Consider the following 25,664-nt stretch of genomic DNA (forward strand, 5'->3'; position numbering starts at 1 on the left):
TTATAACAGCCTCTTTAGGTCTGTTATCTAAAAACATCAATTTTGATCAATTTGGGAAATGAAACAAGCAAATACATCAAGACTAGCCTAGATTATTTCTAAATTAGTGGCAATTTAGACTTTGGAGATATCTGTCTGATGGAGTAAAATGGAATAAAAATTATTATCAGTATCATGCTTAACACTGCATGTAATCACTAGGTACAGCCTTGTGCAATGATATCTAGGCAACTTTCCAGCCCTTTGCTCTGGAAACATTGTTATAAAGGCCATTCAGAGGAACAAAGAATAGGTTGGAAAAAGAATACTTCTGAGTTGATGTGGGCTTGACAATTCTCAGTATCCTGAACAAATACAACCACTTTTATCTTATTGTCTGGCTACTAAAAATATGTCTCGGTCAAACCTGGGTATCATCTCTTCTGTTAATGGATGATCTACCCAGCAGTGAATACAGCTTTATGATCCTCGCATGGTTTGCACAGCAGAAAATCTGCTAGCAGAGTTTCCTGAGTAACACTGTCCATTTACGTAACATTCACCTCCTGTAAAGCGTGTCAGAGAGACAGGCAAGGAATGTGAAAGAAGCCTTGGCAGTGGTGCAGCCTTGTGAGATTTGTGAGATGCAGCTTCAATTTCCCCTATTTGACCTGAAAACTGTAGTCACACACCAGTTTCCCAGGTCTAACACAATAAATAGGCAGTAAGCTGTGAATAATGCACTGAACTGTTTGTAAAAATCGGGTTTTGGAACAAAAGCGTATTTAAAGAAACAAGTTTGCTAGAAGCTTAGGATATCCACATTTATTGTGTGTATTTCCAGGTTTTGGGAGGGTCTGCAGTTTTAATTGGAAAACTCCTGTAGGAGCAGGTGTGCTCCTAAACTCCTGCCACTGATCCCCAAGCAGAGGAAGGGTAGTGACACACTGGGTTGGGTGCACATAGCCTCTCAGGGGCTAAAAAGCCCAGAAAGTGACAAAAAAAAAAAGCCTGGGATAAAGCCTTGCACAATGCTAACATGTTCAGAAGCCTGTAATCTTGTATTTTAAGCTTTAAAACTCTTCTGGAGTCAAAAATTTTGAAAATATCTTTTTAATTAAAGAAGTAAGGTTTAATCTTGCATTCTTTCCCATGTTTTCTTCTCCCTGTAAAATCTCATATTTTTTGTAACTGAATTTAACTGTAATCACCAATGAAGAGACATAGGGAGTTCTTTTTAAAAAAAAAAAAAAAAAAAAGTAGGGCTGGTATCCAACACAGTATTTCTTTGTTGTGATCTTATGCGTTTTTGTGTGGCTGAAGGAAGAAGCTTCTAAATGAAGGGTCAAATTCTGGTACCAGTGAAATCAGGATATAATCCACACTCCTGACAACGGGACCAAAATTTTCACCAAGTCCATTCATTCTACCAAGAGCAAGAACACTCTCATCTAAACCGTGCTTAAAACAAGAATTTTAATGGCCAGCTGCCAGAAACTCTCCAGCAGATGTGGAGATTTTGCTTGTACTTGCAGAAACGTGTGGTTTGGACCTATCCTAAGGCTTGGATGACATTTATGGCCCGAGATGAAGTCCTGAAACATTCAGAGACATTAGGTTGCTGTTTTTTCTAATAATTTACATCTCTGGGGTTGATCCCAGTGAAATGCCAAATGCGCAGGCAGACTCTCTCAGGACCAAACCAGCACCTCTCACCGACAAGTCACTTTGCCTTGGCTGGAAGGCAGATCGGGGCGCAGGCTGATGCTGACAGACATCCATTTGCTCTGCATGATTACGGCAGTTTTACTCGCAATTACAAGCGCTGCTTTACCTGACCGTGAGGAGCTCTCCGTGAGCACCGTTCCGGCCCGAGCAGCCCGTCCCGCGGCCGGTGCCCGCTCCCGCTCGGCGCGGCGCTCTGGGGCGGAGCGGCCCCGCTCCCGCGGCGGGGCGGGCGGGCGGGCGGCGGCAGCCGGGGAAGGAGGGGGCTGGCGTCAGGGCTGGGCAGCCACTGCCAGGGAGCTCCCCCTCGCCTCGCCTCGCCTCCCGCGGCCGGGGGGATAAAGGCGCCCGGCCCGGCGCTCCGGGCCGCCGGAGGGGAAGGCGGCCGAGCGGAGGTGCGGGGGCCGGGCCGGGCCCCAGCGCGCAGCCCCTCCATGCGCCTCGCCGGCGGCGCCGGCTCCCCGCGGGCCGTGCCCTCGCCCGGCAATGGCAGCCGGTGGCGGGCGGCGGAGCCCGGCGGCGGCAGCAGCCCCAGTCCCGAGGCGTGGTCGGGGTCGCCGAACGGCAGCCTGGGCGGCTGGGACCCCTTCGGGCGGGACGAGGAGCTGGCCAAGCTGGAGATCGCGGTGCTGGCCGTCACCTTCGCCGTGGCGGTGGTGGGCAACGGCAGCGTGCTGCTGGCGCTGCGGCGCACGCCGCGCAAGGCGTCCCGCATGCACCTCTTCATCCGCCACCTCAGCCTGGCCGACCTGGTGGTGGCCTTCTTCCAGGTGCTGCCCCAGCTCTGCTGGGAGGTGACCCACCGCTTCCACGGCCCCGACGGGCTCTGCCGCGTCGTCAAGCACCTGCAGGTCTTCGGCATGTTCGCCTCGGCGTACATGCTGGTGGCCATGACCGCCGACCGCTACATCGCCGTCTGCCACCCGCTGAAGACGCTGCAGCAGCCCACCAAGCGCTCGTACGGGATGATCGCGGCGGCCTGGGCGCTCAGCCTGCTGCTCAGCACCCCGCAGTACTTCATCTTCTCCCTCAGCGAAGTGGAACGCGGCTCGCAGGTCTACGACTGCTGGGCGCACTTCATTATGCCCTGGGGGCCCCGCGCCTACATCACCTGGATCACCGGCGGCATCTTCATCGCGCCTGTCCTCATCCTCATCATCTGCTACGGCTTCATCTGCTACCGCATCTGGCGCAACGTGCGGGGCAAGACGCGCCCGGGGGAGGCGGCAGCAGCGGCCGGCGGGCGCCGGGCGGGTGATGAAGGTGGCCCGCGACGGGGGCTGCTGCTCGCCCCTTGTGTCAGCAACGTCAAAACCATCTCCCGCGCCAAGATCCGCACCGTCAAGATGACCTTCGTCATCGTCTCGGTGTACGTCGTTTGCTGGGCGCCCTTCTTCACTATCCAGATGTGGTCCGTGTGGGACCAGCGCTTCCCCTGGGTCGGTAGGTGACGCCGCCGCTCGTCCCCAGCGGCAGCCCCGCTCGCGTTGGAGCGCGGCCGGCTGTCCCGGGGCGCAGCGTGGGGAACCGGGCGCGGAGAGCGGGAGCGGGGCGCGCCCTCCCGGCCCCGCACGGGTCCCTGTCCCGCCGGGGAGGAGCGGCTGTGGGGGAGAAGAGAAGCCCCGGGCAGCCGCGCCCCCGGGGCCGCCCCGCCGGCACCGCTCGTAGTCCCGGACCGGGCGGCCCCGGGAGCGGCGGCGGCCGCGGCGCTCGGCCCGGCCCGGCCCGGGAGCAGCCGGAGGGGCGGCTGCGGCAGCCGCAAATGGAGCCGAGGGAAACCGGAGCATTTGCTGCCGCAATTTCTACCAGCAGCATTTTCGTCCGTTTGAAGCTGCAGATAAGAAAACTTTAGAAATGTTGAGTATTGTTGAGAAGTGTGCACACGCACATGTCGGAGCAGTTACATAAAGAGAGAACTTCTTCTCTCCTGTAGCTGCTGTCAAATAATAGGGTTGAGCGCAGCCTGAACCCTTCCTCTCAGCAAGGCAGTCACCTCTGAGTGCTCCATTAGTAAAGTCACTGATTTTCATGAATCAGTGGCAATTTAGGCTTTGGAGAGACGTGTCCCCCTGTTAAATATGGCTGAAAAAATTTGGTGAATTTAAAAGCTATTACATAGGTAATGACAGGCAGCATAGTGACATATATTCTGTTTCCTCATAATGAGAGAACAGCGAATCAAAATATTGGAATCCATAATTTCCTGATTTTTTTAAAACATCCCCAGATGATCACTTACTGTAGTGAGAGTGTTGATTACCTCTAATATGGGACTGAAGTCAAGCCTAATGCAGATCTCGATAGAGAAACAAAGGCTTGCAGTAAACAGATTTTTTTTTTTTTTTTTTTTACTTCAAAGGGAATTAAATCTAATTGAACAGATGCGTATTTATTTGATAGGTGTGTTTGAAGAGATTCTTTAAATATATGGAAAAAAGTAATGATACTTTTTTTAAGATCCAATATTTACAAAGAAAAGTCACTAGTCATTGATTGGGCTAAATACATATTTAGAGTATTTGATCTAACTATTAACTAGTTATTGAAGGTAGAACACCATAGTTTTTTCATGCCATAGTGCCAAATTCTATTTTTCCCTTAAGTAAAATTCATTCAACCTCTAAAATCCAGACTTGATGGACAATCCAGTAGTTAGTTGAGCATTCAATACTTTTCAGCATGCAAATATATGCAGCAAAATTCAGTGTTATTGAAAGCAGTGGAAATTTTACCATTGTCTCCCAGGGTCTGGAAAAAACCTTTCAGTATTTAAAGCAGGAGCTTATCAACACATGGATACACATCAATGGAAATGTGACTAAATCATTATTTTGGATGGATTACCCCATAACTTATTCTGTCACAGCTTTTTGAAGTCAGTTCAGAGAAATCCTCATTGACTTTAATGGCAGCCTTACATAAATAAGATCTTTACTGATTATGTTCTCATTTTCTGTTTAAAATGCTGTAGCTCAACATTTAGAACTCGAATATTCAGGGAAATAAATCCAATGGTTAATGAAGCAATTGACTGAACGGTGCAAATGTTTTTTTGCTGATTAAACATCTTTCTCCCCACCTCCCCAGATTCTGAAAACACTGCAACTACTGTTACAGCTCTTCTGGCCAGCCTGAACAGTTGCTGTAACCCATGGATCTACATGTTCTTCAGTGGGCACCTCCTCCAAGACTGCCTACAGAGCTTCCCTTGCTGCCAAAAAATAAAGCAGACGCTGAGTAAAGAAGATTCAAACAGCAATAGCAGGCGACAGACTTCTTTCACCAACAACAGAAGCCCGACCCACAGCCTAAACACGTGGAGGGAGATGCCCCACTCCAGATCGAGCAGCTTCATCCCCATCCCCACGTGAGACAGCCCTCAGGGCAGGCAGGGCTTGCAGTCCTGTCACACTGCTTGGGAAGGTTGTGGCATGGACTTTCTGCCAGTCCAGGCCACCATCATGGTACCAAGGAATGACTAAGATGGTCAAGAGACAAAAAGTGCCCCCTTGCTTGATAAGCTATGCTGCAGTATGTAAATTATTTTCTGGAAGTTTTTTAGGATTTGGGCAACTGGTCAGGAAGGTGTGGCAACGATAAAGCAGTTATTTTTTTAAATAGAATTTATTTTAATTTTTGTCTGTTCCTAAAATACTAAGTGCATTGTTGCTTGCTGTTTAAAACAGTCAAAACAATGGAGTTGTCATGTGTTGGGCTAACTCCACTCTAGTGTTAATGCATAAAACTTCTCGTGATTGTCTGATGAAGTCACAGGGAAAGAAGACAATATGAGCAAGATTACAGTTTAGCCTTAAACATTACCAGAAAGGAGTAGGGGAAAAGTTTTGGCTGTCCAGATAAGGAATGGGGTTAGACAGACTCTGAGCTGCTGAATTCAGTTGCTTGTGATGCTTCATCTTGTAAAGGTCTAGGAGTTCTCAGACACTGAAATTCAACAGCCCTCATGAAGGCAAATCTTTTAGTGCTGTCCATGTCTCTATGTGGATTGTGGGGTTTCATTTTTGGGGTGACATTTCCTCTGCCCTTGATGTTGATGGAAATTATACAGCATATTTGTGTGTGCGTGTGTATTGTTGCACCTACTTTCATTTTTTAAACTAACTTTAAAAATATATGTTGATAAATAAGTATGATACACTATGACTAACTCAGCACTGTTACAAACAGTCACACCAAGAAAACTCATAATGAATACCAGAACCACTTGCTTTATTGGTAGGAATGCCATCTTTTCTTTTTTTAATTCACTAGGACATCTAGGATCATGCTACATTGCTAGGTTGTCAAGCAAATAGCCTCACGAGCTCAGAAGAGTGTAGCCATTTGGTAAGAGCTGTAGAGCCAGTGCATTTCAAGACACAGATCTGAGAATCAAACTTACAAGTCTTCTGGGACCATATAAAACTTGTCAATGTTGTCGTCTTGTCTTTTTCTGTTACTATTTTTTGTTGCCAGCTCATGAAAATTGTCTTAAAAATTGTCAGTAAGCTGCAATAAAAAGCTATCAGAGCACATCTGGTAATTACAAAGCATTCAAGGTGTGCTTGTTTTCAATACAATGCATGCTAAATTGACTGCAGTTCATTTATATGGTAAACAATCCTATTACACATCTTTCCCTGGAGCCTGTATCTTATATTGAGGTTGGGTTTTGAAGCTCCTTAAGTAAGTTCTGCTGAGTTTCTAAGTCTTGAGAATCTCTTAGAAAGGTACAGCTACCTGTCTGCTCTGTTTTCCTGAGCTTGCCAGATCCTGAAATCCAGGAGCTCCCCTGGCTCCCTGCAGGACTGCTGACACAATTCCAGCTGGCTGCTGGAGCACTGGGGCTGCAGAATGTGCATGCAGGGAGGAAGCTCAGCAGCAGGTTTCTTTCTTTCTTTCTCGACAAAACCTAACAAACAAGATTGCTTTTTTAATTGCTTGAGGAGATGGCATGTGGCTTTCACCGAGGATGGAGCCCATGCCTGCCTCAATAATGGTAGCAAAAATTAATGGAGTTAGGTGCAGAATAAGATCATCTTAAGCCACTCCAGAAGCTCCCCACTGATTATTTTGGGCAAAGAATAGGGAATATTATGCCTAAAATAAATTTTTTTTTTTGTCACTAAAGAAAATCTCAGCTCCATTCCCTTTCCTTGTTTTTGCTGTGGTTCAGAGCACTAAAAGCCAGAGGACAGTGTGGTGGAATGGCTTACATTTAACAGACTATCTTTTTGACCACCTTTAATATACAAATGTGACTACAGCTCTCACCAGCTCTGGACGAAGGTTTGTGAACCTGAAGCTATATTTTAATCAAAAAAAACAGCATGCAGTGATGTTGTGTGTGTGTTTGTGCACATTATGTGTATTGTGTATATTTTGCAAGTAGGTAATTCACAGTTACTGAAACTGCAAGTATTTCAAATTAAGTACACTATCCTTTGCCTAGTGTTCTGTTTGTGCTACTGCTTTCTTTGTACATGAAATATGTATTAAAAACCAATTAGCTGTACTAACAGAATTTAGTTCTGTTTGCATAATTGAATGGTTTTTCTAGTACACTTTACATTCAAACAGAAAATATAATGAAAAAATGTGTGTAGAATATTGTTGAAAATAAAAATGAACTGGGTAATGACCAGTATGTGTATTAAACCAAACAGACCCAAAGTATAAATTTAGGTTTTTTTCAAATACGTTACAAAATCTAGGCTTACACTTGGAGCTTGTGAGCATAAGTTTCCCCTGTGTGTGTCCTATAGCTTATGTAATTAAACTGACAACAAAATTTGTCAATATTTGATTTCCAGAGTTTTTTTGTAAATACTGACTTTTTCACCTAATTGTAATGTTGGAAGATGCAGCCAATATTTTTTAATTGTTCATCTGTGGATATATTTTTTTAACAGCTACTTTGGATTATCATGAGGGTATCCTAATGGAAACAGAAGGAAACAAAACATTGTGAAACCATTGCAAATTTAAAACATGGAAACTTGCTCTAATAAACCTGCATATTTATTTGATCAGAAGCATTTTGGGTTTTTTGCTTGTCTAGATTTTGGAAGGCAAGATGTGTATTTGGTATTACTAAATGTATTTTACAAAATTCAGAATGTCTTAATTTAATAAGTTGTGTCCATGAAAAGCTTTAAGGAGTGAACAAAACTAAAATGTTTTTCTATTATATGCAGTGAATGAAGGACACAAGCAAAGGAGGAACATGCAATCAGCTTTCCACTACATGCTGCTACTATTGTTAAAATATGTGAGTGAGCACTTAATAATGTTCTAGAAGAGTTAGTTTGATTTTTTTGATTCAAATACTTATCTTCTAACATAAAACATGATTGAATATTTTGAACGTGATTGAAGAACCTGTACTCTGTACTGGTGTTACTAGAATTAATGCATTTTAAATTCAATTAGATAGCAAAGGTGGAGATGATACAGAAGACAGAAAGGATTTTTAAAATTCATATAAGAAACTAAGTTGCCAAAAAGCTTCTTTTCATTTATTTCTGTTTAAGTTTGCAGGCAAACATATTTTTGGCTCAGGAAAAAAACCGAAAACCAAACCAAAAGCCAAAAAAGGTTGAGTTTCCCCCCTGTATTATCAAGACCAAAACCTACAAGAAGACACAAATTCATGTGCACTCAGTACTTCAAAAACAAAGGTTTTGTCTGCACAAAATCTTATTGCCCATTCCAAATTGTCCAGATTGAAGGACCTTGCTAAAGTGCATGCATGCTCCTTTCCAGCTCAGGCACATGGGAAGCAGGGCAGAGGAGGGAAAGGCCCTGCAGAGCTGGATGTTGTCCTAGGGCAGATCCTGGTGATCAGCTGAGGAAAGTGAACACAGGCCTTACAATAGAGCTACTGCTAAAATAAGTTACTTGTTGCATAAAGGAAAAAACTCTTACAGAATTCTCTGAGGCAGCGTTCCCCACCGACAAAAAGGACTAATTAAATACAGTGTCCTCTTCTAGAAAAGCATCTGCACAAGTTTCAGTCCCTTGTGTACATGGAAGCTGGGGAGGCATAAAGACACTAGCTGTAGTTACTCTCACAAGCTAGTTTTCTATGTTTTTCTTTAGGAATGGGATTTACTGGAAAATGTATCACTTGCTACTTGGGTAAAGGAATTATAGGATAAGTAAATGGACACGTTTCAAGGTCCAGGAGTAGATCACAGCTGCTCTATGGGGAGCAGTCCTGACTGGTTCTGGTGACAGTCCCTCACACGAGAGCAGGTCCAGCTGGTCAGTCATGCAGAATGGTTTGTGCAGCTATGCAAAAAGCAAGCAAACAGCAACCACAACTAGTTTCTGCTGAGCTTGGTTAGAACCAGCCAGCACGGGTCTGCCTCTCCCAGGACTGGTCCTGCAGAAATCCCTGATCCAGTTCAGTGTTAATTAACACTGTATCACTGTTTTGGTACAGCTGCTCAGTGATTTGCCATGCCTCTGTATAAACTTGATTAGAGTAACAGTTTACATGCAAATTAGTCTTAGTTCTCCATGAGGATGTTTTCAGTTGAATTCTTGATACAGTCCATTGGGTTACTTAATTTCTGAAAAGCAAGGCTGTGAGGCATCATCAGGAGTGCAAAGCTCCCTCTTCAGCTCTATGGTGAGAAGACTGGCAAGCCTCTCGAGTTCTAGGTGGATCAAGATGTTGTTGGATATGGGTGAACTTTATTCCAATAATGGAATCTTTTGCACAATCCCAATATTTTTTCCTATTTCCAACTTTTTTTTTTTTTTCCCAGGGGTTGGGTGGAAGAGGAGGCTTTGGGATAGAGCCCTTTCTCAGTGCTCTGCAAGCAAAAGGTGCCCAAGTTATCCATCCTTAGTTCGGGGTAATTATGATTATCTTTCTCCATAAATTCTTACAGGACACATGGCTAAGAAGTACTGTGTACAAGCTCAATATTCCTTTTCAAGCAAAGCATTGGCAATGCAGTCTGCTGGTGTCCCATCAGCTTTTACACTTTTGTAGCAAAATATGGCAAAATTGTCACTGGCTCTCCAGGGCACAAAGCCCATTCTGGAAGATGTGGAACAATCAGGTCATCAGAGACTGGCAGTGACTGCCTCAGCCTCTTCCACTGTTACTGCTGTGAGTGCCCCTGCCAGAGTCTCTCCTGACCCTGGTAATGATGGCAGCAAGAATGGGGACAGGGATCAGGGATCACAGCAGCAGCAGCAGACAGGGCTGTCATTAAAGCACATTAATTTCAAAGTGCTTCTGGAGGGAGGAATGTGGATCTTATAAAATAAAAAAAAAATTCACAGTGAATATTGGGAGAGAGACGAACTGGTGACTCAGAGAGCAAATAAAACATCTGATCTCAAAAGGTTACTTGAAAGTATCAAAATTATTTCCATTTTTCAATTTTAAAACATATTTTATGTATTTAGAACAAGAACCCCTTGTCTCCTGGAACTATAACTGCATGAACCTCCTTACAAATCTAAGTATTTCTGCTGAGATGGCTACAAGGCTATGTTCAAAAAAAGGAAAATGATATCTCCAGGTTAAGCATTCAACATGTGACTTGTAGGGCCTTGGCTGCCCCAAAACAAACCCGTCCTGTGGGAAATATGAACAGACACAGAATTTTCAGGGGCGGGAAAGGAAAAAGCCTAAATATCATTCCCCTTTTTGGGAAGAGGTGATAGGGTAAATACCACAATAGTTGACTAAATCTTCAAGCTAAAAGGCATCAGTCTTCCCAGTATTTTGGAAAGATCTTGGTTGAAGATTATGTGGAAGTGAGAAACAGTAGATAAAGAAGGCAGAGGACTAGGGAGTATGTAATTTTGTAGCATTATTATCAAAAGAAGAAACTTGCTTAGGTGCTGCTTAAATGTTTTTCTAAATAAGAGCAATAACTGTACAAAATAGTGTAGCAAAACCAAAGGTTAGGATAGCCAATGCTCTGTCCTGGCTGTGTGTAAGGCAGGCAGAGCTATGCAGAGTAAGAAATCTGCAGACTGGGATAGGCACAGACAAATGCACCCTCTGAAATACTGTATGTGCCAGTCACCTCAGAGGAAACCACAGAAAACAATTCACTTTATTCTTGGCCGAGATGCGAAAAAAAAAAAAGAAATCAAATCATCAGACTAATTTTCTACACAATTAATCTGAATAATCCTCTTCCAGAGAAGAAGCAAACATTATTAAATAGACACCATTATATTTTATTAATGTGAGACATTTCAGGGTTTCCATGGGAGCAGAGAAGTGGCTTCCAAGTGTTACACACAGGGCATAGAGCTAAGCACTGAGTTCAGTAAGACTTTGGCATTCGGGTGGATTTCATTCCTTATGTGGTCCCATTATCTCCAACACTCCAAACATTATGAGGGCAGTTAGGGCAACAAGGAATTATAGGCAGTAAATAGTAAAAAAAGCAAAAGAGAAATTTGTGCAACTATATATAACCTCATTTCTCAAACCAAATTGTACTTGTCTTTTTCAACAGAAAAGAACAGAGATTTAGTTATATATAGCTGATAACCTAGTTCACCATGAAGCTGATGATCAGAGGATCAAGAAACCTAAATTGTGATATACAGTTACAAATGTTCTTTATTAAAGGGGTGAGTTAGGGGATTATCAGTTATTAAATTGAATAGAATGTGAAAAACGAGGAGAGAGTTCTATCTTTGTGTTGTTTTGTTGTTTGTTTGGGGGTTGGGTTTTGTTTCATCCACTATGGCAATTCCCCTGAAAAACTATATTTTGAATATGCTGTACTGAGATGAGATGATCCAAAGAACCATGAAAAATCCCATTTTGACTCTCTCTTTATACCTAAGGCATATCATTAGTGCTTGCTCTTCTGTCTCACAGATCACAGTGTAAGGCATATTGTAATTAAACAACAAAATCTCATTTCTTTCCAAATGTATGATTTGAGTGCATTTTAAGTTAGAGGAAATAAAGGTGGAATTCATCTGTGTGAATGTACTTACAATGCATCTATGTCCATCTGAGTAAGATTGATTATTTTTGTGGCCAATACAAAACTAATTTCTGGAGACCAGGGACTCATCATATAGAGGATATCAAGAACACTGCCGTTATCTCCATTGATATATAGATAAAACCATTTATTAATTTATTTAATGGCAGGTAGACAGCTAGCTTAAATCGGTACACATGTACTGCAGACAGCTGTCTACAAGTACTGTAGGTTTTTCTGAGAGATCTCTGCAGACACCCCCCTGTTACTAGCTCAGGATTTTACTTTCTTTAAGGGCAACTACAAAATATTACCATCTAATAGCATCATATTGTTTTGGATGGAGTTGATGATGCTATCACTAACCAAGGGGCTCATATTGCTAAGCTTCTGCCAGCTGGGTTCCTTTGTTAGTTGTGTCACAAGGAAAACCAAAACCAAAATGAGCCTAGAGATCAATTTACTTCCTCACACCCAGATGACATCTCTGGCCTTACAAAGAGGGAAAAATCTCTGCATCTAATCTCTCTGTGTGTCCCATCTGCACATGCTGAACCTTTCCATCTCCTTTGTCCTTAAAGGTAGATGTGTGAGACAATTCCTAATTAGGCAGAACTCTCAAGATACTCAGATTATACAATCCTAAGGTCAATGTACAACATAGATATTATTTATGCAAAGAGTTGTGGGGGGGATATAAGAGTAATATCTAAAATTCTTAGTAATATTGTGTGGAGTAAAAAGGAAAAACAAGGAAAAAGAGAGTGGCATGTTAGGTATGTCTGCCATACATACTGCATACTGCATATGAAGTCCTGTTTCCTTAAGAAATTACTCAATTATAACAATTTTGAGAATATAATCAGTGTAAAATGGTTTGCACCAGATGCCATCAATGACGGTTTTCAGCATGAGCACAAAAAATGACTCAGTGGTTCTGATCATATTTTCTTCACAAGTGTTTAAATGGAAAGTTAAAGCAACGTAATGGTTTAGTGGAAAAACCCCAGATTTGACCATTGATGAAAAATGGCCTTTTCCCACCAGAGATGTCAGGTTCATGCAAAAACCAGAAACAAACTCTGTGTGCTCAAAGTCCATCTACCTTTTGGCCTGTGTGAGGAGGCCAGGTTTTCCTTGAGAGTAGGGAAAGCAGGGAGCTTGAACCAGACACCCCAGAAGCCTCCTCAGCACACTCCAGCTCCCACTGGAAAGGCACTCTAGTTTGGCAAGAGTAACTCTGCATTTGCAAACATGATTGAGTTCCTGTGTCTATCTTTCTATTACAGTTTTTAAATCCTGCTGAAGGCAAGGACACAAGGGAGTGAAGGAACTCAGTGGGACACTTGCACTTGTGTCCTTCCTCCTGAGCTTAGGAGCAGGGTACAGGCAGGGCTTACCTGCCCTGCTGCTGGGCTGGCAGCAGGCAGAGAACTCACTCAACTCCTGCCCCAGATTAGCAAACTCTGGGAAACCAACCAGGCTCAGGAAACTGGGAAACAACTCCCACCCTTGGAGAACAATGGAGTACCCTCAAATGAGGTCCTCCAGACCTGCAGCATGAGTACTCATTTGCCCTTGCCTCTCTGGGAGCCTGGAGAGAAACTGAGTCTCTTATAGGAGACAAGTAGTTAAAACCCTTTTTCACATGCTGCTAGCTGGGATGGAAACATTTCCAAAAATAGGGGCTGAACTTCTTCAACAATTAAAAATCAGATCATGGAGGGATAGGTCTATAAAAGTGTCTTGTAGATGAGATGAGAACTAAATAGGAGTTTTTCTGGGCTGTTTTTTGTTTTGTTTAGGTTTTTGTTTGTTTATTTGTTTGAGTAGCACATGCGGTAGCAGAGATTCTTCTCTGGGATCTTGTTAGCAGGAGTTGGAAAAAGAGATGCAAATCCTCAAGCTTTCATTTCAGTGAAAAAGACAGAGCAAGCCAACATATTGCTAATTAGCAGACACACTCATAGCATATTTCAAACATTTGGATTAATCAGTTATAAAGCATAAATATTTTAAAATGCAATTTGGTGAGGCTCCATGATTTATAGGCATTACATGACAGAAAGAGGGTACTCAGTTTTCAAAATTGAATTAATTTGAAATGAAGAGTGTTTGAAACTGTTCATTCTTAGTCTTTTTATTAATCTTCTTAACTTGAAGTTCTTTTCTGTCTTGCAATCATGTACAAAGCATGAGAGAATTCTTCCCTGCTACAGAAATATTTTCCAAGCACAATACAAGGATTATTATGCTTATCTGACTTGCAAATTACAGAATACTATACATATTGGAGATAGTGATTTTAAGAATGAAGCCATGCAAACATGCCTTCAATTTATTTACCTTTGGTCTTTTGTGTAACTGTGTTTGCCATCAGAAAGGACCCATTTCTTAATTTTTCAGGGAAAGCATCTGTACAAAGAAGGGAGCTTGCTTGTAAGACTGGCAGCGCTGTTATGTATAGTGAGGCAACAGTAGAGATGGGATAAGAAAAGACATTCTTTGTCACAAAAGGAAATAGCCACAATTCTGTCACTTTAATGGTGGGAGAAGAAACGTGTGAAACAGAAATAACACCAGCTCTGAAACTTCTGTATGACCCCAAGGACTAGAGAAGGCCAGCACACTGTTTCTCCTCGCAGCAGGCTGTATCTAGGGAGGCATTCCTGGCTTCTCTCTGTTCAAAATGTTTTTCCCTAGAGGTTGGTAAGTTTATATTTTATAAAATGCTGGCACTTCAAGGACAAAATTATCTTTCTTCTGTGGTTGCACTCTCAGGCAAAAGTAAAACTTCAGTTTTGACAACCAGACAAAGAATTAAAGGGAAGTGATTCATGTGTTATTTTCAGTTGTTCTTGGAGCTGGGCTTGAATGAGGGTTATCTGAAGGGATGCAGTAGGTAAATATATTACCAGCAGGCCAGTCTCTTGTGTAGCTACTGGGAGGACAGCAGGAAAATTGATTCTTACCCATTGAACCCTGACACTCATGATAAACCTGGACATTGGTACAAAGCGCAGTCTTCCCTTTAGGGACTTCTTCATTTCCAATTAGATTGCCTCATGGCATTCTTTTAAAGATGCTTCGAACAATCTTTTAAAGAACGCTATTTGCTCTGGTAATTTTTATTATTCTTATTCTTTTAGCCAGGCCCGGCCTAAGAGCTGAATGAGTTCATGTGTATGTCCAAATGCAGCATTTCACTTACTGGTTTCAACATGATTCACTTTTATGAGCCTTTGCTCAGCTGCAGCTGGGAATTAATCACTGAATTTCAGTGCTTTTCTCATCCATTTGAATCCAGGTGAGATTTTATATGACATTTTGTTTACCTTGTGCTCAGTGGGGGGTTCAATCCCCTAACTAATCAATCTCATGCAGTGTTCTATATTAAATCAATTGAGGATTAAAGAAAAGAGATTATAGGAGACATTCAAGGATCATGGAAATTCTCCTTGCTTCTTACTGATGAGCATCTGGAAGTTTGCTGAGGATGTCACTTTTGTAGTGAAATTTATGGCCATGCAGAGCTGTGTTGGATGGTCCCTCTACCAGCCAGGATCTACCAGGTCACACTGGCATGAGGTGATGGGGTGACACACTGCACCTGGCAGCTCGCCACAACCTGGACAGAACACAGCAGCATTAGTGCTATTTGTGGAGATTTGTTACAGAAATATGAAGATTTATTAATTGATCATGGATTGAAATATTTGTGTGAAAGTTGCAGATGAAACAGAAGAACAAAGTTTAAGAGGACAGGTCAGACTAATACGCTATGTGTGTGATTTCATTCTAAGCAAGAGGAGGAACAAACTGACCTAAAGATAAGGTAACAAGAAGATGAAGAACATGACTGGAGCCATAAAATAACCAGATAAGTTAAGTAAGAATTATGAGGGATCAGTTGACATACTGAGGCAAAAGATCTCAAACACCACTTCCAAAGGGCACAACAGCAAATTGGCATCAATTTTTCACTACAAGCCCTGATATCCATGTCATAGTGAGCATGTGTGTGAACATGTGAATGAGTAAAAATCAGTGCAGATATTTTGTAAATAAAAATCACATTTCCCTTCCATAAGACCTCACAGTGAATTAGCATTATGGTAATTTACTAAAAATTGGCCTTGTGAAGATGCAGGAGGAAAAAGCACAAGGGAGTATTCAATGATGTAGCAATTCTGCTTTCAGGGGGATCTCTCTCTGAGCATTCTCTTCACACATCAGCAAGCTGACAGGTGTCCCCTCAGTGGCTGGACATCATATCCCACTGAGCTGGGTACCTGGAATCTGAAATATTTGAAACAAAGTGTAGAAGGCTTTTGAACAGCATCTGAATTTTGTGCTGGCCCACTGAATATTAAGGATAATGAAAGCATAAATAATGTCAAAACAGCAACAGATGCTCCATACCAATCTTACACAAAAATAGGATTAAAACCATTTTAGACTTCAGAAGTAACAAAGATGCATTGTTATAAGCCTTTCCAGTAACCTGCAGCTGTTCTGTGTCAAATTTAGTTCAATACAGCTAAGACACAAGCCAAATTTTGATTTTGGCTATATATGTTCTAATTTTACTGAAAGTTGGAACCATTTTGCTCTTATAGATCCAAAATTTAGTCTTCCTTTGTTGTATAATCAAACTGGAAATGTTAGCAAGCAGTCTTAAATTACATCAACTGCAGAATTAAAATTACTGAAAAAGGAAGAACATGGGGATGAGGAGAGATGAGGCAGGAAAATTTTGGGCCATATGACTGACCAATAAATCCTTCCAAGGAAAGAAGCCTCAGAGGAAATGGTTAAGGGTGATGTAATCATGAAGCTCAAGGAATAATGTAGGATGTGACTGACCACAGCTGTGGCAAAGAAAACTTTGCAACAGGACTCCTTAGCAAAGGAGGATGACCTTTGTTTTACATAAACAGCTATGAAAAGTTGAGTGGATCAAATGGTAGTGTAAATGTTTCTCACGGAATTCATTAAGAGAGTGTAAATGTCTCCCTGAGTAAGCCAGAAGAGCATGGGGGAGTGATTATGGGGCTCAGCCTGACACAGAATATAAAAAACTAGTCAACTTGCAAAAGTGGTTTGTAGAGAACAGGCTTGAGCAGCTTTCAGCCCATTAATTCCTTTCCAAAAAGTGGGGATGCCCAGAGTCACGACAATGAGTATATTATAGAGATGGATAATGGGAATCTCACACAATTAAACTGTTTATTGCAGTTGCAATGGATGTTTTGCTAAATCTAACTTAGAGCAGTTTTCAATTTATTTTCTCTTACTCTGCTAAATGAGAAACTCCCATAACATAAAGTATCTTTAAATAAGTACACTTAACATTAAACATTTTACCTCCCATGTGTGGAATATCTAAAAGAATCTAGTCAGGGAGTATTGGACTCTGACAGGCCATTCCTGTCTTCTTTCAGCACTGGGTTGCCCTGAGGATGCTGCTGATGTCTGAGAAAGGGAGAAGAAACAGTATTACCCTGCTAAAGTTGCAGAAACTCTTCTGTGAACTCCTGCATCCTCCTTTTTCTCAATAACCTCTGTGCATGGACCAAGTTTGAGAAATCATGATCAATCATAATGCATATGATATGACTTCTGAGTGGATTTTTCTTCCATTGTAATATTTCTTTGCAGTATAACAGCAACAACAATAGTTGTTATTAGTTGTAGCATTAGTATTACTATTATTATACTACAGCAAAATATTTAGAACATCTCTTTTTAAATTGATGACATTTAATGTTTGGGCTCCTGGTAAAACCTGGAACTGTGTATTTGGAGATTCCTACTTCATAAATTTTCTTGGTTGCTTTGAAAATTCCTACTAACGAGTATACTAAAGGCAATTCTATTAAAAGTCTGCTGGAGTACAGTCAAACCCTTATTCCTAGGTATTTGTTTTAAATTGACAAAAGAGATGGAGTACTGCATAACTTTGATAGCAGCCTCAGCATAGCTCATTGCATGTGGTTCACCACTGCAGTATGCCTGAAGTGTCAGAGCTTTGAAAGCCCGATCCTGAACATTTCAAAACAAAAGAGATTCAAATAACATATTTTCCTCTTTGAGGACTATAGAAGAGGCTTGTGTACCTTTCATTCTCTGAATGACATAATTTTTCATTGTTAGGAAATAATGCAATAAACATCACACCCCAAAATATTAGGAGTTTTTCAGTTCCTGTGTGTTTCTCTAATCTCAGAGAATATTTTATGGATCTTCCAGTGGAAGGCATAGGGTCTGTTACCCTCTGGATGGGGCTTCTGTATAACCTTTTCAGTGTGGATCAATTAGAAAGAAAAGAGTATTTTAATTTAGCATTTCTAAAACTTCTCAGTCTTTCTGCCTCTAGGCCAAAATATGGCTTCCATTCATACTATATCTTTGCAATTCATTAAAGTCAGCGGTATCTTTCCTTTATTTTTTCTCTTTAGTTTAAGATGTAAAAACTGGGATAGAAATTGCTGAATTTAATCAGTTTTTGTATCCATAAATCTAACGGTAGATTTTCTTACCTTACATTTTTCAAAAGTGAGTTTCCTTTAGAAATAGCAATCCAGTAGTCCCAGTTGGACCAGCACTGTTTGACAAATTACAAATGCCTTGAAAGCAAGTCATAATCCACTACAGAACTCCCCTCTACTCCCTGCTGTAAGGATATTTATGGCTAGAAATAAAAAATGCATGCACAAAAAGAAGATATAAATGGCAAATGATAAACAAGTGCTCAAGAGCTGAAAGCCAGTAGAAATTCTTAGATGACCCCGAATGATTTCCCATTTTTTAAAAGAACACTCTGTCTATTTTATGATTAGACCAAGGTAAGACAAAATAAAGAATGAGGTAAGCACTTTTATGGCATGTGTCAAAAACTGGGAAAGGAATGTGTGTGAACTTTTAGGGAGTTTTTCTATTAAGAACGAATATCTCTTAGTTAAAATATATCAGTCATGGGGTACAGTAGAAATTTACAGCCTACAGATATCTGCCTGGGAGGGATCTAAGTGGGAAACAGGCTGCAGGTCACTTCACTGTTGGTACAAAACCACTGTAGAATCTTGAATTTGGAGAGACAGCTATGCTCTCATGCTGCTTTTGCTAACAGAAACAAATAGAGACTCCTTGTGCTGTTTGCAGTGTAGAGTGGTGATAGAAACCAGGACCCATTGGTCTTGCAGCACCTGACAGGTCTCAGACACCCTGGGAATGCACAGAGATAGACATTTGTGCACACTGGAAAACTGCAATACTTAATGTACATACAACCTTGAGACTTAGGAAGATTTCAATGTTTAATAGCTAAGTGCTTGATTCAGAGATCCATCCATCCCCTTCTGTAAGAGAGGCAGTGCAGGAGGAAAGAAAAGCTTAATGGTCAGGTTGTGTCCCATCTTCTGCAACAAGTGACATGGAAATGGAAAGCAGAAGAAAGGGAAGGAGGGACACTTGTTGCCACATCAGCAGAGACAAAGGGAAGAGCAGCAGTAGGAAGATGCAGCCTTGAAAGGGCACTGACTTCTCCTGTGCCAGGGGTGCCAAATATTGGGGTGAGGTAGAGATGAGTGTTCTGCTATGTGTGTTTCAAAGTCTCCTTACAGAGACCAGTGCAATTTCCTGGTGCTGTACAGCCCTGAGCTGAGGACTCCCTGTGGGCAGTGCTGTGCAATGAATTGGTGGGGCTGATCTGGTGCCTCTGGAGGATCTCAGTCTGGGGATGCACCTGCCAGCCCTAGTCCCAGTCTGAGACTGTCTTCTGCCTTTTACTGCCAGCTGTAATGCTGGGTCCTAGTGCAGACCCAAAACACTTGGGTCAGGGGCTAGTGGGAGCAAGATGGGTACGTCCTCTTGGGGTTCTCCTTGGTAAAACTGGGTCTTTTCTGCAAAACAGGGATGACACTCACCAGCAAATGAATCAGGATACAGGTGTAATGAAGCAAGTCACTGGGGAGCAGTGAAGAACTAAGAATTACCTGCTCTGTTGAACAGGTATTGGCACTCCAATTGTGAGTGATCAAATGTTTAAGGGCTGGAGAACTGCACAGATGTGAAAGAGAGGGCAGAAATCCCACATGCCAGTGCTTTGCAACAGCAGGTTTTGTGGCTGGTGGCTCACTGCAGAGATAAGTGAAGCTTACATGGCCCCTGGTTAACAGAAGCAGCCTTTGGGCTATGAGACAATATTCTTTCAAAGGTCCTTACATGAGTGAAGAGCCTTGAGGGAAACCATCCAAATCAGTATGAAACTTCAAGAGGAATTCATCTGCTTTTGAAGCTGAAGATCTAAGCAAACCTAAAAGCCCTGCTCTTTTTAGCTCACTACTGTGTTTATTGGTTTTGGCTGGGTTTTTTTTTAGCTGAATTTGTCTTTTATGTAAGTATTAGATTAGCTGACTCTCCCTGATTTCTTGGGTCATCACTGGTAATAGTAAGAAGATGCAGCACAAACATGAACTTTGCAAACTCTTACCATTAGCTCTCCCTCTACTCTTCACCCTAGGGACAGTTCATCTCTGACCTATAAGCATGGTTCTCAGCAGACAGCTAATCTGTTCTGTAAACAAACTGATTTCTACTCCCTTGGGAAAAAAATAAAAACCTACAAATAAATTTATAGTCTATTAAATCAGTTTTCCAATCCCAAGCAGAAGCAAACAGACATTTGGCATCTGGGTTGGTTTTCTTTCATGCTTTCTTGAAGACACCTCTGCAAATCATCAGCTGTTTCAAGGAAAGGCCATGCACCTTTCCTCTTTCCCATGAAGGAGAATGGAAGAATTAAATTTGCTGTTTGACTCCAGGAAAGTTAGAGCTTAGGACTGCATTTATGTCCGTTCTAGTCAGTGGGAATGTTAGCAAGAAGCAAGAAAAAGGAGTAGTACTTCTCACAGAAATAAAAGCTATTATTTAATCCCACTGAATGAATGGCAGTAGAAAAATTGTTTTATCATTTATTATAGTAACCAGTCTTCTGCCCTGAAGTCCTCACTAGCTATAAGGACTTGTAAATTCTATTTTGGCTGTGCAAGGATTTTTAAACTCCAGTTTAACCTATTCATCAGTTGTCTGAGCTGCACGGACCTGTGGATCAACAATCACAGGTCTATGGGTAGGACAATCCTGCAGCTGTTCAAGTTAGTCCAGCTGGCATTCAAACAGAAATAGGTGTTTTCAGATCTACCTGTAAATACTGGTACAACAAACCCACAGCATCTTCTCTTGGTCTGATAATTCCAATTTCTTATGCAACAAGATTTTCATCAGTTTCTAAAAGAAATGTGAGGGAGTGAGAAAGGGTGATGTTCATTTCCCCAGGGAGCCATTAGGACACAGCCAGGTTAAGTACCCACACCTGGGATCTGGACAATGGTCTCACATCAGAGTCATTGCCACCAGCAGTCAATTCTGTACTTTTGTCTTTCTAACCTACAAATCATTTCCTTTCTAAGACTCTCAGTAAACAGCTTTTACTTACAGTTCTCAGAAAACTTCTCATTTTCTTTGCAAAAGTAGCTCTCTCTTAAACCCTGAATTATTTACATATCCCACCTGCCAAGTAAGCAAATCTACTTCTGATTTTTCCCTGGTGGAGAAGAAAAACAGTCTCCATTTTCATGTGCATTTCTTTTGACTCGTGTAAAAAAGTTTCTTGAGAGGTGCAGGAGTGCTGACACATTTTGGACAGCATCTGGCAGCTCTGGATGACAGTTTACATATTTTGCAAAAGTAAGAGCAAGGCATCCCTGCACCTTCTGGCATGCAGCACATAATGCCCTTTCCTACAGCTTATGAGCCATTGTGACTCTGGTTTTATTCACGGCCTCTGAAATCATGCTGTGGATGCTCTCTTAGCTGACTGCTGTCTTCCTGACCCCCCTGCCTGTTGGTGTGACTGTGGGCTGGAGTGTCTAAACGTTTACAGCAGAACTTCCAGATGCTGTTGTTCAGCAGCAGAATTAAAAGGTGTAGCAGTGGTTTTCCTTCTCTGGTATGTTCTTGGGCACGTGTGTGTGGTGTGAGTGCAGGATGTAGGTGTGTGTACAGACACATGTGAAGCATATCAATATAGTAAAGCTCAATGGACTCCAGCGTGGGTAGAACAGCAGTGATTTTCTCACTTTATAGAAGTGAACCACAAATAACAAAAAATATGAAATAGAATATTATAAACCTTCCAAGCAGAGAAAATGTTCTCTACTCCTCATTCATCACCCAGTCTATAACAAAAATGGGAATGTAAAGCTTTTGAACAAAATGTACCATCAGTTAAGAAACAGATTAAATATTACCCATGCCGGTTCTATTTATTGTAATTTTTTTAAGTAGCACCAAAATGCTTGATAGTTTAAAAACATAATAGTAAAGTGGTGTTTCCTGTGAAGTCTATTATGGGAAAACTTATCTCTCCTGCATGATTTACAAAAGATCACTGTCTTCACCATTATGCAGACATTTCTACAAGCAAGACACAAATCCTAGTCATTAAAAGGCATATGGCAGAAAAGAAAAATGTGGATATGCTAATTCAGAGGTATAAAATAATCTCTATCTACCTCATGTTTGTAATTGCCACCCACTCCAGGAAGCCAAGGGCTTTTTAGATTAAAAAAAAATAGTTTAATTAGGATATTTTTATGTTTTTCTTTCATTCAAATGAAATTAAACCTTAGCTTTAGAGACCACATCCTTCCACCACATGCAACTTGAAAAATAATAATTTTGCAATGTGATAATGTGATTAACCTTTCCCTAAAAGCACTCTTACACCAGCATTCAACTGAATTTTTTTCCTTTTCTTTCAAACCATATGTTTCCTTTCCTACATCTTCTAAGAGAAAACATGAAAATTCCAGTTTTGGAAATAAGCCTCACGTTCTATCCAGCTGTGTGAACTATTCAATTGTGAGACAGGATTTTCATCATAAGAGCTTGACTCATTAGTTAAGAAAGGAAAATGGAGGTGCTTGAAATCACAGGTGTCCTGAACATCTGGTGAAGAAAATCAGCCATTGATGGCAAAAACAACACACTCTATGTTAAAAACATAGTGGTAAAGTGGTGCAGCTGGCAGTACTGCAGCTGTTTCCTAATCCCTGCTAGTTACCTTGGGGGATTGCTGTGTGCTTTGGAACCACACCACAAAGCTCATGTGAGCATCTTAACATGCTCGGAGAGTGGCTCTGAGAACAGGCTTCACATTTCCAACAAGCAGAAGACAAAAATATCCCTGCTTGCTTTCCATAAAGACACCCATCAGCCCTGGAAAGAGGAATCAAAGTGTTTTCAGATGAAGAAAAATTACAATTTAGATTGGCTATTAATAAGATCACTTAAAATTGTTACAAGTATTAATTTGAGGGCCCTGTGTCTGATATACTTACAGATTTTGGCTTTTATTCCCAAACAGAATTTCAATTTCGATCAGAGTTTTCCTATAAACCTTTCAGTTCTTATTTCTGAAAAGTTCCTTCTGCACTGAAATTCCTCCATGTTATGCACTTTATTGATAAATTATTCCTTTTCAAGATCCATCCACACCTTTTATTAAGGCTGCATGCACATTTTGGTGTTTGCCATATGCCTTAAGAACTTACACAATGTTGCAATATTCTACCTATATTCTTCACATATTTAAGGACCTTTATTTAAAATGTATTGTCAGAGCTGAGTTGAGAATGATACAGAATCATTTCTGTCAGACTTTAAATACTCAGACATTTATTAAACCTACAGAAAACCTTCATGTAGCTACCCCAGTAACAAAAATATAAATAGCCACAGAGGAGATGTTCCCAAGTGATGATGTGGACATTCTTTATTATGTTACAGCTTGCATGAATTCTTCATTACCTTCTATTTTTTTAATTTTTATAAATGGATCTTTGATTCAGAAATGTGCTTTCATCTGTGTCACAAAGCATTCATTCTTTGCACTGTACTGAGGGGTTATCAGCCTTCTGGGTTACACACATTAAAAATCATAAGAATTTTATAGACTTCTACATTATATTTAATAAAGAAATGCCATGCACTTGATGTTTTGGGGCCAAGCAAACAGAGTACAGTGCAACTGACAACTGCAGTAATAAGAAGTGAACTTTTCAAGTGTGCGTTTGTGTGTGAGGGGGGACCATTGCGGTTTCTACTGGTGCTGACCCAAAGCTATGTAACCCTTGGGTAGGAACACCCCCACTACAACTGTTACAGTCTCTGGTGTAGGCAATGATTAACAGGGAATGTCTGGGAGACAGAAGTGTAACTCAGCCCTGCTGGTTACAGAGGCAATAAGCTCCTAAAGACAAATAACATTCATTATCATTAAGATACTGCCTACACAGCACTACATTAGCTCTGGAAAAACAAGCTGGCACTCTGACTTCTATGTCTGTTAAACTCACTGTCAAGGGTTTAACTCCCTTTGACTGTGTAATTCACTGTCAAGGAGACTCCAGAAACACTCATTCCAATTTGAAGACATATTGAACTAGAAATATCAGCAATTAATTTATTCTTAGTTTGTTCTAGTCCTCAACACAGCTGTCAATTTCTTGTGGAATACTTCAGCTGGATGTGTCAGTCCATCCAGAATCCATTGTCATGATTTTGGCTCTGCAGAGTGTTTTCTGTACCAGTAGGACAATTTTCTTTAAAAAGAAATTTTTAATTAAAAAATTTAACAGATTCTGGGACACATAGGCACCTCAGCACCTGCTTTCTCCTCTATATCTGAGGTTAAAGTGTCCTTTAACCTCAGAGTAACAGGCAGGATGTTCCTCAAACATGAGTTTAGGAATCAAGCTGAGTTTTATCTGAGTTTATATAACCTGCCTGTCTACCCCACAGGGTCCATATAAATGAAAACAAATAGATTTTGTTTCCAGTCAAAACTGTGGTTTTCTACTGAAAGATGAATCATGTGGTGAAGGTATTTAAAACTCCATTTTGCCAGCAGGAAGAGTCTGAAAACTTGCACCACATTGTGTCTGGGTCTCCTGCAGTCCCTGGTAGGAATGGGAGTGCCGAGAAGCGGTGGTGGTGCTGGGGAAGGCCCATGTATCCATCATCATGGATGTCTCCTGGACTCAGCCTTTGCACTGATGCTGACCCTGCTAAAGGGCTGCTATCCAGCTGATGTGGCTGAGTCGCATTGGTTTAGTAGGACTAAGGTACTTAGCACCTAAATAATGCTGGGAGAACAGAGACAAGTGGCCCTGAAAGAACGCCTTGGTCTGTGTTAGTGTTCGGCTAATATGAAGAAGACTTGTGTTTGTCTCAGTGCTTAAAAGAAAAAAATACCAAAAGCAGCAACAACAATGAAAAAAAAACCACAAAAAACCTCCAAACCAAACCCAACCCAAACCAAACAAATCCCACAGCAAAACAAGAGGTACTGTGTTTCCTCAGAAACTGCCTTGGCTGCCTCCAGAAGGCCCAGCTCACCATTACACTGGCACCACACTGTGGACATGTGCTACTACTGCAAAGCTCTTGTGCTTCTGAAACATATCTTATGCTCTGGGCCAAAATATTTTTTAAAACCATATTTATCCTGTGGGATAAAATAATCCAGGGTTTTGGAAATGCCAGTTGCCGCCTGACTTGCCTGTGACAGGCAGTGGGTTGGTGGCTCTTCGGGCATGGAGCCTGTGAGGGGTAACACCTGCCATGAGCTGCCTTCCCCACAGCTGACCGAGAAGGGAGGCATGCTGAGGGGAGAGAAGGCTCCAAGGAAAATTAAGCATCTCCTTCTCTCCCTGGTGGTGGGGCTTGGGCCAGCATTCTCCTGAGAGCGAGGCCTCACACTGCAACAGGCCTCGGCAGCAATCGCGGCAGCCATCCCATGCTGGAGCAAAAACCAGAGCCATGAGTTTCCAGGGGTGTTATTCAAAAAACACTCTTGGGGCCTGGCTTTCCAAACAAAGATCTTCCCAACAAACTAAGAGAGCTACTCTTCAT

The 25,664-nt window shown here is 41.6% G+C and overlaps 1 protein-coding gene across 1 annotated transcript; it reads left to right on the forward strand.

The window, feature by feature from the left end:
* The first annotated feature begins 2,138 nt into the window (after window positions 1-2,138).
* Window positions 2,139-7,739, forward strand: AVPR1A (arginine vasopressin receptor 1A). The gene is made up of 2 exons (XM_063155149.1): window positions 2,139-3,147; window positions 4,792-7,739. Exons 1-2 carry the CDS (start codon window positions 2,139-2,141, stop codon window positions 5,073-5,075), a joined length of 1,293 nt encoding a protein of 430 aa, XP_063011219.1. The 3' UTR covers window positions 5,076-7,739.
* Window positions 7,740-25,664: the final 17,925 nt, after the last annotated feature.

This window comes from Melospiza melodia, chromosome 4 (assembly GCF_035770615.1).
Source record: "Melospiza melodia melodia isolate bMelMel2 chromosome 4, bMelMel2.pri, whole genome shotgun sequence".
NCBI lineage: Eukaryota > Metazoa > Chordata > Aves > Passeriformes > Passerellidae > Melospiza > Melospiza melodia.

Excerpts from the sequence above, each read along its gene's own strand:
- AVPR1A (XM_063155149.1), top strand. The coding sequence starts at position 2,139 with ATGCGCCTCGCCGGCGGCGCCGGCTCCCCGCGGGCCGTGCCCTCGCCC. Across the intron at positions 3,148-4,791 it reads CCAGCGCTTCCCCTGGGTCG|ATTCTGAAAACACTGCAACT; the intron begins GTAGGTGACGCC and ends CCACCTCCCCAG.